The sequence below is a fragment of the Apodemus sylvaticus genome, chromosome 16 (genome assembly GCF_947179515.1).
Source record: "Apodemus sylvaticus chromosome 16, mApoSyl1.1, whole genome shotgun sequence".
NCBI classification, from domain to species: Eukaryota; Metazoa; Chordata; class Mammalia; order Rodentia; family Muridae; genus Apodemus; species Apodemus sylvaticus.
The window spans coordinates 68658209-68673335 of record NC_067487.1 but is presented as its reverse complement, the minus strand read 5'-3'; the positions used below and the strand labels follow the sequence as shown (position 1 = coordinate 68673335).

Here is a 15127-nt window from a genome sequence, read left to right as displayed (position 1 = left end):
TGAGACTAGATTGGCAACCAGAATGACAACTAAGGGGGAAAGACATTCCCTGGATTTGGCTAGCACTGCCCAATAGACTGGGGCCAGGCAAGCATAAAGGTGGAAGAGAGGGGCAGCCAGTGAAGACAAGCTGCGTTCTTCTCGAGCAAGCATGTCTACTGCTGTTGCTATCATTTGAGGACAATCCCAGCTTCTTCAGCCAGCTTCTTCAGCCATATTGATGACTCTCCAGAGAGATTCCAGGCCTTTAGGTTCAGACAGGACTACACAATTCATCCCCTCTCCCCACACACACACTACTTGGATCAAAGACTTCCAGCTTCCTGAACTAAGCAGCTACAGTCCTATCTGCCTCTATAATATTCGGACAATCACTGTTGGAATAATTAGCCTTTTATCATCAAATCTAATGAATCCCTTTATAATTATGCATACATATATTTATACATATATATAGTAATTGTTTTTCTAGAGAACTCTAATACAATGAATATTTTTTATTTATTTGATATCTCTGATAAGGAAACATTTTGAATCAACTATGTTAACTGAAAGCCAATAAAAACTTTCTTCAATAAACGGTTGTCATTTAAAAAGCTTTCTGTATCATTTAAAAAGCTTCCTGTAACAGCCCAGTAATAAGCTTGCCTACAATTTATAAGAACCTGGTTTTTCATAAGTAGGACACTATTTTACTAAGATAGGGTAGTTTAATCTGAAACAGCATAAAAAATACTAAATAAAAAGCATGCCAGTCTTTAAAGACAATTTCCTTAGAATTCTTAGACAGCATCTTTACCATCAACTACAATTAGGACACAAAGGAAGTCTGGCATGGTATTCTTTAGAAGCCCCTGGCTTTTTAGTGCTTTCCTAGGCAATGATCAGGAAACTGGCTGCAGAGTGGTCGGACAATTAAGTATTCAAGGACAAAAGAGGAGCCACTCAGCTTGGAACATCTAATTTATCAATATTTGCGAGCACAGACACTTAAGAGGATAAAAAGTAACGCAGACAGAGTTCTCCTGGTGTGTGAGGACCTCATTTTAATCCCCAGGACCGTGGAAGAATAAAAGGCTAAGGTTTCTATAACTTACTTTCCCACATGCTCGGCAGTGATGTCGCCGTTTTGTAAAAGTGAATTTGACTTGGCAGTTCATACAGTTTGGAGCTTCTGAATCAGGAACCCATGTAGGCTGTTTCTGGCCCAAAAGCAAGCTTTCTTTGCGTATATTTTCAGGCAGAGAATCCTTGTTTGCAGTTACAAAACTGGATCCACCTTCAAAATGACTGTCTATGTCAATGTAATTGGAGTTGAAGCTAGCCTGAGACTCAGGCATATGATCCGCAGAGCAGATGGGTGCAGCAACAGTACTTGCTATGCCTGGCTTACTTTCTGGCACATCTGAAACATGTGGCTTCTTCAGTTCCTTGCAACTCCTTGTTCCTGGTGGAAGGCTCAGCAGCTGCTTAGGCCTAGCCCCTCCTACAGCTTGGGTGTTAGTCCTGGGGACTGGCAGTTCATCCCGTATGTCAGGCTGACAGGCACATAACCCTCTTTCAGTTGGAATTGTACTATTTTCTACTGTGTGTTCTTTATCAGTTGTTTCACAGATCACAACACCTCCATCTTCGCCAGCAGCTCCTGCTTCAGCATTGAAGTAAATGTCCCCAGAGTTTTCATCATTTAGTTCTTTTGTAGCTATCTGATTCATTTGCAACTGGGAATCATTTACATTTTCTCCAAAAGATGTTGTGTTAGAGTTCTGAAGACACTGTTCCTTCAGAAAAGCATCAAGTTCGGCATCGCTAATTAGTATGCCACTTCTCATGCTTTCATCAATATTAAAGTAATCTAACTCTTGCCCATCCACATCACTGCTGGGAAAAGTGAGATCTTCACATGGACCAGGAGTCTCCGGGGCACTCGCAGCACAGAGCGCCACTGGAGACCCAGCCGCTGCAGCACAGCTGGCATCCTCAGGGGTCTCCAAAGACTCACCACTGATTACCAGCTCCTCAAGCTCAACCTTTCCATCCCCTTTCTTTTCATTTACTGACTGAAGAAATATGCTCTTACACTTTTCCTTCTTCAAAAGCTCTGTCTCCCCATCTAAAACAGCGCTCTTCTGTATCTCTTCACATATAGCCACTGCATCATCGCTCTGACCGTCAGACTCATTAGGAGGTAAAATATCACTGTGTACATTACTGTCAATTAACGATGCACACAAAGACCCAGACAATGACAGACAGGACAGTGAAGAGGGCACACCATCACCTGAAACATGGGCAGTATCATTACTATCTCTAAGGTCTAAATTTCCTGACTCTTCTTTTACAGTCTGTTTCATGAACATGGCAGTTTTGTTTTCCTGGGAGGAAAAGTCAGGTAACTTGAAATTTTCATCTTTTGAAGCTGGGTCACCTGGGGATATCCCTTCATTTTCTGGAAGCTTGCAAGGCATAGTAATTGTGTTTCCTCCTCCTCCTCCTTCTTCTAAACACTCTGTATTAGCGACTGCCATGCCTACTTTCTCCTCTAACAAAGAGCCATCATCTTTTAACAGTTCACATGGCAGCCTCTCGTATTGTGGGTTATCTTTGGTATTAGACATTTCAGAACTTTGTTCCATTACAACAGATGGCATGTCAAAATCAACTGTTTCTAACTCATTAGAAATCACTTTATCCTTTAAATTTTCTGTTCTATTATATTTACAAGAATCGAAAAGTGCCCTGTCTACTTTTACACCCAATTCTTTGATACTACTACTCTCTCTGTTTTGTACACCCGCATTGATGTTATTCTGCTCATCTCTGACAGCACTGCTATCACAGTCTACCGAAGAAACAGTCAGAGTATCTGAAACTGAAGACAAATCCAACCCCACCAAAGCCTCTGAAACTGAAGAGTCCGATGTGATCAAAGTATCTGCAGGAGACTTGGAGTCATCTGGCAATAACTGTTTGATGTCTTCCTCACTACTGGTAGCATGTACTAAGTTACCCATGTCACTTATCAGGTCACAGACAGGCTTACTACATCGTCTCATACATGAAGGCTGGATCTCATCTGAAGTACTGGCATCCACAGAAGAAAGAAGATCAAGTCCCACTACGTTCTTTTCATTCTGTCTAGAGGTTAAGCCCTCGTGTATCTGTCCTTTGAGAAAAGTCTCATTTGCTTCTTCACAGGATGCTTCTGATGAGGCACAACTACTAATGCATCTTTGACCCTTTGACAGTAAAGCTAGCTGTGAAGAGTTCAACTCTGAAGAAACTGAACACTGGTTAAAAGCATATACATCTTGGAAATAATCTTGTTTATCTAGGAAAAAAACAGAACCACAAAGTTATTCAGATGATGCAAATCAAATAAAGGTTATGAAAATATGCTTTTAGAACTTCACATTGACTTTTTATTTGCTGTGAAGTGTTCTAGTTTTACTTCTTAATGCAGTCAGCAGGTGACAGAAAGACTGTCAATCACTCAGCTGCACTGTAGACCACACCAGAAAAGGCTGATGAGCAATCTCATCATTAGCTGCTTTTGTTCTGTCATTGTCCTGACTACATTTTTGTAAACTTGACACAAGCTAGAGTGACCTGGCAAGGGGAAGCTCAGTTAAGAAAACATTTCCACCATATGACCTGCAGCCAGTCTGGGAAGCATTACTTTGTTTGATTAATGGTTGATGTGAGAGGGCCCAAACCACTGTGGTACTACTTCTAGCCAGGTGGTCCCGGGTTACAGAAAAAAGCAATGAACAAGCCATGACGAATAAGCTAGAATGCATTACTCCTCCATGTTCTTTGCTTCAGTTCCTGCCTTGAGCTCCTGCCCTGACTTCCCTTCAAGATGGACTATATACTATATACTATATATAAACCCTTCTCTCCCCCCAAGTCACTTTTGGTCAGGGTGTTTTCCACAGCAATAGAAATCTAGCTAAGATAACCCCCCATTGCCTAACTTCATTCTGAGGAAATACCATCTCTTACCGTAATGACATTTCATTTACAAAGCTCTATCAATTTGTTTTTAGCTTCCTCATAAAGATTTTCTAAGTGTATATTTACAAAGTAACTTTTATTTCTGACTATTGATCTTACTGGTGTAAAAATAAGCTATTATGTTATAATGAAACAGGCACATTTTTGAGAGAACATAACAATGGGAAGATTGAAATAGAATTTTGTTAAGGGGACATTTTAACATTCTAGTAGCAAAGTAGAAAAACCAACAAACCTGGGTTCTGCTCAAAATCATCAAGAAGTTTGTCCAGATCACTGACAGCTGCTTTAAAGTAACTGTCCATCCTCCCTGTGGGCTTACTCAGAATGTAATTCTTGTATGTCTAGAAAATAAAAAGTGCAATATTATATTTACTTTTCTACCATACAAATATTATACCATCCATTCTGTGTCAATATAACTATCAAAGCAGAAACAAAAATAAAATTAAACAGTACTTTGTTTCTATAACTTAGATAGAAAAATGGTCTCTACCTGAAAATGACATAAAAGTCAGCTTTTACAACATGACTGCACACACACGCTATTGTATGGGGGTGGGGTTGACGTATGCACATAAGTGTGCACGTGGAGACCAGAGGAGGACGATGCATATCTTCCTCTAGCACTCTTCTTACTGACGTAAGACAGGATCTCGCACTGGACTCTCACCATTTCTGCCAAGCAGGCTGCCCGCAAGCTCCAAGGGTCGATCTGTCCCACAAAGTTGGGGTTATAGGAACACACAGCCATGCCTAGCTTTATCATGTGTTCTGACAAGATCTGTTAAGTAGCTGAGGCAGAAATGCTACCAGGTAAGCTTGAGACACTGCAAGAATCTACCAGTGACTAACACCAAAAGGAAAGAATTCAAGTTAGGGGGCTCTTTCTCACTTACAGCGACAAGTGACCATAAAAATACTGAAGAGCACACAGAACTGAAAATAATTCAAATAAAAATTAAAAACCAAAAAATCATAACATTAAATTCAAAACCAAAGCATCCCATCTACTGGAAGGTTGCTATGATACTATTACTGAGAATTAATGAATTAAGAAAAATGAGCAAAGAGTCCTTCACTTATTTACAAAATACACTTCCAGATAATACAATAGTTGCTAAGAGAATGTTCTTTAGGTAAGAATTCCAATAAATAAATACAGAACAACATAAAACTTTAAAAAATATTATTTTTTCATTATTTTTTCATAGCTCCTAATGCAATGAATGGGCTAAGCAATTGTTACCAATGAATGTTAAGACTTCAGAAGAAAAGTCTGATGGAGAACTTCATAATGTTAGGATTGGATCAATTCACTGCAATCTAGTGATCAGTTTTACCATTGATAATGTGGAAGAATCTAGTCAAACTTGAAAATTAATTGCATGTTTGCAGGAAATTCAGTCATCTAAAGACAGCTAAAAGAGATTTAAAACAAAAACAAAAACAAAACAATAAAAAAACTAAAGCAAGCAATTTATAAATGAATATAGGAAGACGATGTTCTTCAAGTAATCTATGGTAAATACCTAGTTAAGGAAGGAAGGAAAGGAAGGAAGGAAGGAAAGAAGGCAGAAAGGAAGGAAAGAAGGGAGAAAGGAAAAGAAAGAAAAAACTACTTCCAAAGTATTAGCAAGTATATTTTTTATAAGAGTAATAAAGCAATGTAAATTTTGTAAGAATACATTCAAACAAAAGGATAGAGATAATCAGAAACATTCAAACGTAGCCTGGAATAGAGGAGACAGAGAGGTCTGACCTAAGGCCTCAGGCGACTCAGAAGTGGAAAGCACAAAGAGAGATATTACCAAACAAGAAGAACAGAGAAAGAGGACTGATATAAGAGGTCCAATTCTAGAAGGAGAATAGTGTTCCTTCTATAAGGGGAAAGGAGCCTGAGAAAACTTCATTTGAAGGCAATGTCAAAAATTTTCTCCAGAATTCATGAAAAACTCAATGAATAAAAATACATTATATCACAATAAGAAATAAACAGAAATTCACACTTTTAAGCACATTATAGGGAAACAACTAAACTCCAAAGATAGAGCAGTCAGAGAGAAAGGGTCATTTTCAAAGTTACAACAATTATGCTTATAACAAGATTAAACCAAGACACATTTCAGAAGCATTTTTAGTAATAATATATGGCAACCTGATTCAATAAAGCCTGCTAACTCTTGTCTCCATTGTCAAATATACCATTATAGCATATACACAGATAAGTACACAAAATACACATATTAAGGTAAAAAGGGAGTTTGATGGAAGAGGCAATGCAGGAAATAAGAAAACACCAAAGCAGGGCTGGAGAGATGGTTCTGTTCTGCTCTTCCAGAGGTCCCGAGTTCAATTCCCAGCAACCACATGGTGGCTCACAACCATCTGTAATGGGATCTGATGACCTCTTCTGGTACATCTGAAGGTGTACTCATATACATAAAATAAATGAATAAATCTTTAAAGAAAGAAAGAAAGAAAGAAAGAAAGAAAGAAAGAAAGAAAGAAAGAAAGAAAGAAAGAAAGAAAGAAAGAAAGAAAGAACGCACCAAAGCATATTCTGAAAGAATCTATGCAACTATGAAACAGGACAAAACTCTAGGGAAGGAACATATAGAAAACAACAGCTGATCATAATGTCAACAGTAGAAATCTTATTTTTAATTTTATATTTGCTTTATTTACATTTCAAATGGTATCCCCTTTCCTCATACCTTTCTGAAAACCCCCTATCCCATCCCCCTTCCCCTGCTTACCAACCACCCCCCTCCTACTTTCCTGACCTGGCATTTCCCTACACTGGGGCACTGAGCCTTCACAGGACCAAAGGCCTCTCCTCTGCTTGATGTCTGAAAGGCCATCCTCTGCTACATATGAAGCTGGAGTCGTGGATCCCTCCATGTGTACTCTTTGGTTGATGGTTTACTCGCTGGGAGCTCTGGAGGTACTGGATGGTACATATTATTGTTCCTCCTGCAGGGCTGCAAACCCCTTCACCTTCAAACGTCCTTTCTCTAGCTCCTCCATTGGGGACACTGTTCATTCTATTTGTTGGCTGTGAGCTATGGGTATTTTGATTCACCTTCTAAGAAGGATCAAAGTATTCACTCTTTGGTCTTCCTTCTTCTCGAGCTTTATGTGGTCTGTGAGTTCTATCTTGGGTATTCCAAGCTTTTGGGCTAATATCCACTTATCAGTGAGTGCATACCATGTGTGTTCTTTTGTGATTGGGTAACCTCACTAAAAATGATATTTTCTAGTTCCATCCATTTGCCTAAGAATTTCATGAATTCATTGTTTTTAATAGCTGGGTAGTACTCCATTGTGTATTAAATATACCACATTTTCTGCATCCATTCCTCTGGGTTCATCTAACATCTGGGTTGTTTCCAGCTTCTGGTTATTATAAATAAGGCTGCTCTGAACATAGTGGAGCATGTGCCCTTATTACATGTTGGTCATCTTTTGGGTATATGCCCAGAAGTGGTATAGCTGGGTCCTCAGGTAGTACTATGTTCAGTTTTCTGAAGAACCGTCAAACAGTAGAAATCTTAAAAAATCCAAGAGGCTTGAGGGACACAGTAAAAATAGTTTGTTCCTAAGACACACTAACGAGATTAAATGTATTTTTTAAAAGAAGCAAAACTTGAAATCAACAATTTAAACTTCTAATTTGGGAAACTATACTGAAGAAACAATTCAATTTAGAATTTCTAATCCCAAATTAGAAAAAGAAATAAACCGAAAGCTAAGAGTACTGAGATTGTGGCTATAATCCACCTTACGTGGCATTCATTTATGCATTGTATTATATTTATATGTCTTTTGTTCTTTTTTTAAGTTGTTCTTTGTTCGGATTTTTGACTCTCATTTAGCCCAGAATGCTCTTAACTCACTATATACACGAAGATAACCTTGAACTCCTGAACCCCTGCCTCTTCTCCCCTAGTGCTCCTGTTATAGACCACGACTTGGAAGAGAATGCATGTAAGTGGCTTCACTGTCAACTGCCAAAAGGTGGAAGCAACCACAATCATGGGTCTTGGTAGGCATGTGGATAAACAAGCCATGGTGCATATTATTACTTGGTGAAATCTGTTAGCCAGCCGCAAGAGCACAGGAATGACCTCTAAACACGCATCAATAAAGAGAAGAATCTATATTTACTCTATGATCCAATTATGTAGCATTCTGGGAAAGCATTGATACAGAGATAATGAATATACTAGTGACTGCCAATGGCTTGGTACTGGGAAGAGCTGGAGAGGGCTAAAGAATAGAGTAGATGTTTCATGGTAATAAAGTTACCTGTGTTATACTAAATTGAGGAACCAAAAGAATAAGCACTTGAAAATATCCATATAAGTTTAAAGCACAAAGGACATCTTTCAATGTACATCTAACAAAAAAACCAAAAGACTTACAAGGTCAGGGATCCCAGAAGGAAATACTGAATGCACCAAGAGTCAAAGGTTATTACAAATGTGCGAAGCAATGCCCTAACAAGAAATGGAGGAAAATGTAAAGACTAAAAGCAGAAAGAACACAGGCAGAGAACTCTCACTTCCTAAAGCAACTATTTATTTGTGTCCATGCTGGGCATTATGTAAGAATACAAAGTACACGTTGTAAAAAGAATGAGTTGAGAGCGGTGGCACAGCCTTCACTCCTATTACTCAGAAGGCAGAGGCAGGCAGATCTCTGAGTTTGACTCCAGCTTAGTCAACAGAGTAAGTATCAGAATAGCCAGGACTACACAGGAAAATCCTATATCAAAAAAACAAAACAAACAAACAAACAAGATATAAAATATATTATGAAATATGCACTGAGAGGTAGATACAAAATGTGACTGACTTGAGAATACCAGAGGGAAGAATATGCACTGCAGTGCTTAAAGAGAGGGTGGATGCAGCAAATCTAACTCCTGTATCTTAATATACAAAATGGTACCCAAACTAGAGTAGGGTAGGAGGAGGGGAGATGACTATACGGCTACATGTGTTACTTAAAATGTCTAGAGGTTAAAAAAATGGAAGTCATTAGACTGAAGCTGTTTATCTCAGTTTTGTGAGAATTAACTTACTGTCCTAAGGCATCTACTTCTAGTAACAAATTCACTTCATTCCTAGGCATTTAAAGTATTATTTGTATCATCTAAGAAAGAATTTAGAAACGTTGTTGAATCATTTTCTGTGTTCTATGAGTCAAACAGGAAGCCTAGACTTCAGATGAGGAGTCTATTCATCCCTGGTCAGCAGGAGTCTGGGTAAGAAGAGCAAGAAAGGGTAACCGGGTTATTCATTATAAATCCCCACTATCATTTAATCTTTGTGTGGTGTGGTTATCTCACCCCATTTTTGAAAAGGAACTCACGATATAGCCCTGGTAGGCCTGGAACTTGCTATCAGGCTAGCTTTGACTTGTAGCAATCCGCCTGTCTCTGCCTTTTGAATACTAGGATTATAGGTATATGCATCAGGCTAGTTATCTCCTTGAAAAACATAAAAAATAAAATTAAGTATAATGGTAAAAAAATAGGCCAGGAATGATGGCATATGCTTGTAATCCCAGTACTCAGGAAACAGACAGGAAGATCATAAATTCAAGACCAGCCAGTCTGACCTACATAGCAAATTCTAGGCTGGCCAGCACTATATAGTGAGACACTGTCTCACAAAACCAGTATATGGATAAGTACATACATATTTAAAAGAGTAAAGAACTTAGAGTATAGAATGCATTAAAAGAACCATCACCAGCCAGGTAGTGGTGGCACACACCTTTAATCCCAGCACTTATAAGGCAGAGGCAGATGGATCTCTGAGTTTGAGGTCAACCTGGTCTACAAAACTAGTTCCAGACAGCCAGAACTACACAAAGAAACCCTGTCTTGAAATATGAATAAAAGTGGAACCAAAAGTTCTAAAAACAGTTTTCACTAGCAAAAGTCAGAGGATTATAAAAACAAACCAAAGATTACATTAAAGAGCATCTATTTGCAGAATGTCTCAACATAATAACACGCAAATAGGCAAATTATTTGAAGTGCTAAAAATACAGGAAACAATACAACTCAGCAGTTTATAAAAAGTATGACAATGCAAATAATTTTCATTGAAACTCTTTAATATGAACTATTTCTAAGCTGTGGATTTTCTCATTTCAACTAAACAGACTGTACTTTGTGGCTAGTAATCTATTATACATTGAAGAAACAAACAAAATCTATGATACACACTCTATTTAATGTTTATGTAGAGAAGCGTTGATAAGATTTGTTTTTAATCTCATGTATATGAGAATGAGCTTTATTTGATTACTTCTACATATTTACTTGTGTGGGTGTGGCTGCCAGAAGAGAACTTCCAGAAGCTAACTGTCCGCCATCATGTATGAAGGGGATCTAAGTCCTCAGGCTGCCGGGCTTTGGCTGCAGGCTCCTTTACCCATTAAGCCCTCATGCCAGCTCAACAATGACTTGAGGTATTTTTACCAACTTAACCATTTAAATACTCTCAGATTTCCAAACAAACTTTTGTAATATTTACTTTTAAAATGGTTTTATAAAAAGTTGGTAACAACAGGAACCATTAATAATAAAACAATAATACCACTTCTAAAATCGCTAAGGTGAGAGACAGTGAGGACATAAGCAGAGACTGAGGTGAAGATGAAACGGAAAAATAGCTGAGCACGCAGCTAAAACAAGGGGACGGCTGGGCTGACAGGCCCCACACTGGGCGACACTGACCATCACAGGCAACTCAAGACAGGCAGGAAGAAGGGAAGACTTTCTGGACTACTGTCCGAAGTACCTTGAGAACATCCTGGGGAAGATGTCCAAGAGGCTGTTGAATGTAAGGACCTGGAATACAGAGAGGATTCTGAGATACAGATTTGTAAGTCAGCAACGCACCACTGTGAATGGAAGTGACCTAGGAACAGATACAGAAGAATATAGAAGCCTGACATTAGACAACTAACGATCCTTAAACCTGTATGCATGAAACTATGACCTGGGTTACGCATACTTCTGTAGAACTATCCAACATACAATGCTCAAAGAAAGAAAATCACAAAACTGTACAACATAAACCCATTTTCCACAAAAATTGTTAAAATAGTATTAGCAAAGGGGAAAATATGGAGGAACAAATGCTAAACTAAATCTTGTGCAAGGATTATCTAAGTCTTTCAAAGCTAAATTACATCTCTCCACATTTTACTTTAAAAGAAAAAAGATAATTTTATTATTTTCCTTAAAAATTATATGAAATATCCTTACAATATAAAGATAATAAAAATCTATTTGAAGGCAGTTGGACACTAGACTGTAAGTGGGTATAAAATTGTATGGAAATACAGTAATATGATCCTGAAGAAAATCCTATTCGAATAATTAGGATTTAAAAGCATCCAAATTTTTTAAAATATAATAAAGTACTTGATGCTGTTAAGATGTGAGTTTTAAGAAGGAATCTCAACAGCTACAGAGAGAAAATGATAAAGCCTCTCAGGCAAACAATGTAGAAATAGTAGAAAACAATATGTAGTAATAGTCTGGGGTGGGAGGAATCCAAATTCTCTCTTTAAATTCAAGAAAAGAAGCCGAAACTACTGGAAAATATGCAGATACTTTACCAATCATTAGGTGAAATAATTCAAACTAAAGACCTGGGATACACCAGAAAATTATGAAAGGAATCCAAGTTAACTTCCATGTCTATCAAAATTAAGAAAGGGAACATAAGTCTATGACCTAGCAATTCAACCACCAGAAAAACACTAGCACTGTGCTCAAGAACACAAGGAACTTTCAATGTTGCAAAGTTTGTAAGTGGGAAGTGCAACAAGTGAATACCTTATTTAACACAATAGTTAAATCAATTTTCTCATGCTTTGCTGAGAAATCCTAAAAAAGTAGGGTCTTCCAGGTCTTCTCTCCTCTAGCCATATAACTATGCAAAGACTGATTTTCTTCATGCGCTTTAATCTAAACAAGCCAGCATGCCAGGATGAACTAAGAAATACAAGAATTCAGCTGTCTTTCTTCTATGACAGACATTAAAGTAACTTGCTTCCTGGCAAAACAATACCGCCCTTCTCTCTAAACTTAGTTTGGAAATATAATTGGCTTTCAATAGAGATATTTAGTGCACTGATGCTTTTACTGTTCTCTTGCTTTATTTTTGAGACAGCAATTTCCTGTCCCCCAGGATGGCCTGTAGCTCAGTCCTCCTGCCTTATTTGCTGGGATTACAGTCATGACTTCATTGTATGGCTATTTTTAAGTGAACATGTGAAAAAAAAAGTCCTGATTTTTAATTTCCAAAATGGTAAATATTCTGCATTAGCCATTACTTTTTCTTCAATATTTTTCAATTGTCGTTATCTTCAATCATATGGGGTACTATGTGTAACTGGTATTATAATCGGGGATAAAAATTAGTTTTATCTGTAAGGTAGTTACTTCAAACGATTGTTTTTGCTCATATGTGTATAGTAAAAAAAAGTAATGGGTATATGTGTATGGCTTTTAAAAACACGGGAAAGGCAAGCAACACTTTGATCTCTTAAGTTTAAAATGCAGCAGGGGCAAAAAAAAAAGACAAAGAAAAATGTCAAAATGGTAAGCGGCTGGTTACTTTCGCACTGTGGGATGGTAACTATCTCATTCCTGATTCCTTCCTCTACTTTTTAAATAGCTTGCCACTAAATATGCAGTTTAATATCAAAGAGAAAAAAAGAAGTTATGTGAAAAAGCAGACAGAGCTCTGCTCGATCAAATCACTAAAGTTTTGCCAACTCGCGAAACGCCAAACTCAGACGAGTTAAGTGACGGAACCGGATGACATCACCAAATTATTCTTTGAATTAAAAAGAAGAACTTAATAGTGAATCTACGGGCCGGTTTTCTGACGTGTCTAACCAGAAACATGGGTCTGGAATGTAACAAATCGCAATCACGGTCGCACAAACAGGTTAACAGTTAAAAGTTAAGGTCATCTCTTCAGAGGCACCGAAGAGACCGGACAGCGAGCGAACACTGGGGCATCCGTGAAACGGAGGAGGCGGCGGCGATAACCGGCGCCGCGGGGACTCGCGGGGTCCAGTGCGGCCCGACCCGGCCCGGCCGGCGATGGGGTGAGGTATCTCGGCCGCACAGAGCCCGGGGCGGCAGGCGGGTCCCGGAGGAAGGCGAGGCCCGGCCATCGCAGCCCCAAGAGTCCGAGGCCGCCCCGCCCCTCCGCCCGCAGTACGCTGAGGAGAGGCCGGTGGTGGCTCCGGGGCTCTTACCTCCCCACACCCTGCCGAGCTCTCGGGGACTCGACGCGACGCCGCAGTGAGGCGTGAAGAGCAACCCGGCCACGACACCCGGGACAGCGCGACGCCAACCCAGAGCTCGTCCCCAGCCGACCTAGCAGAGAAGGGCGCAGGCGCAGAGAATGCTTCCCGCTGCCACGCCCCCTCCGGGAGGCTTGGTCTCTGCGCATGCGCGCTACTCGGGTCCGAGCCAGTGCACAAGGGCGCGCCGGAAGTGGCTGAGCTACCCTGGTCCCCGCTGGAATCCTGCGCTAGTATGCGGTTCCAAGAACCCTCTGCTGCTGGCCTCAGGAGGCGACTCGCGCCATAGATGAACTGACGGGGCGCTCCGGCTTGCACCAGCCAAAACCTGCGGCGGACACTGTATCTACCCTCCGGGCAGCTCCCACATGCCGGTCCACTCGCGAGTAGAGCGGCCGACCCCGCCCTGCCCTTCTGGCTGTACTTCTGCATTTCCAAGCTGCGCTGTAACCTCCGGAGCAGCTGCTGTCTAAAAACAGAAGCCAGCTAAGGTCTCTGAAGGAGATGCGGGACGCCTCTCGCGCCCTCTAGACTTCGGCCTTAGCATTTTCACCACAAGTTTTCTTTTTTCTTTTTCTTTCTTTCTTTCTTCTTTTTTTTTTTTTTTCAAGACAGGGTTTCTCTGTATAGTTCTGACTGTCCTGGAGCTCACTCTGTAGACCAGGCTGACCTCGAACTCAGAAATTCGCCTGCCTCTGCCTCCCAGAGTGCTGGGATTACAGGCCTGTGCCACCACCGCCCGGCTCACCACAAGTTTTCTAAAATTCAAAGCGAGAGAAGAGAAAATTGGTATCCGGACCTGCTGGCTCGCCTAGGCTTTCGAGATTAGAAGCGTTATCGCTGTGATTTGTGCTCAAGAGACTTCACAATCAGTGCTCATATCCTCAGTTCAGTAATTGGCAACTATAGTTTATCTTTCAGAGATTTTGAATCTCTAGTTCTGGTGTTTCTAAACTCTGAAAGATTGCATGATTTTAGATCAAGAGCAAAACTTTTGGTTGTGTTAGATGACTGACATGTTCTGTGACAGACACTACGAAAGAGATCCTTTGCTTACATTAACTAATTAATCTTAAGAATTCCACAAAATACAGTGTGTATTTTCTCTTTTATCTGTTGGACACTATTCACAGATAAAATGGAGCCATCGTCTTTTTGGAACTTCAGTTCAGAAGCAGTGGCTCATGCATACAAATTAGGGGCAAAAGTATTTATATAGTACAATGTAAGGACAAATAAAAGTTATTTTATATATACAAAACACCAACATTTTAAATAAAGTATATGCAAATCAGTTCACAAAATAGCATGTCTACCACATTTTATTCATGTTCAAACTTAACAACAAAGAAGAACCAGTGTATTCTCCATAAATCTGCTTTACCAATTTGCTTAATCCATAAATGAATTCATTGGTGAGAATAATATGGATACTCTCATACACTGGTGTGGTTATAAGTTAGCACAAATTTAGATATAAAGTAGGACTTCTGAAAGAACCTGCTTGCCAGGCAGTGGTGGCACATACCTTTAATCCCAGCACTTGGAAGGCAGAGGCAGGCAGATTTCTGAGTTAGAGGACAGCCTGGTCTATAGAGTGAGTTCCAGGACAGCCAAGGCTACACAGAGAAACCCTGTCTCGAAAAAAACCAAACAAACAAAAAAACAAAGAACCTGCTTAGTAGCCAGGTACAGTGGCACAGTTTCCTCCCCAGAAACATCTGTAAAACAAGGTGAAGATAGAACTTCCGGGAGAGAA

At 39.7% G+C, this 15127-nt stretch overlaps 1 protein-coding gene across 5 annotated transcripts in view; it reads right to left on the bottom strand.

Annotated features, from left to right (window-relative positions):
• Positions 1–13471, bottom strand: part of Zfyve16 (zinc finger FYVE-type containing 16) — a 44749-nt gene extending 31278 nt beyond the window's left edge. For 2 of the 5 annotated variants that reach the window (XM_052159406.1, XM_052159409.1), the window contains exons 1-3: positions 13321–13467; positions 4253–4361; positions 1098–3331 (exon numbers count right to left, since the gene is read on the bottom strand). In XM_052159406.1, coding sequence (XP_052015366.1) covers positions 1098–3331; positions 4253–4322 — 2304 coding nt within the window. In that variant the 5' untranslated portion in view covers positions 4323–4361; positions 13321–13467. Of the gene's footprint in view, positions 1–1097; positions 3332–4252; positions 4362–10838; positions 10959–13320 lie in introns of all 5 variants that reach the window. The other 3 variants (XM_052159408.1, XM_052159407.1, XM_052159411.1) reach the window with 3 other exon arrangements.
• Positions 13472–15127: the final 1656 nt, after the last annotated feature.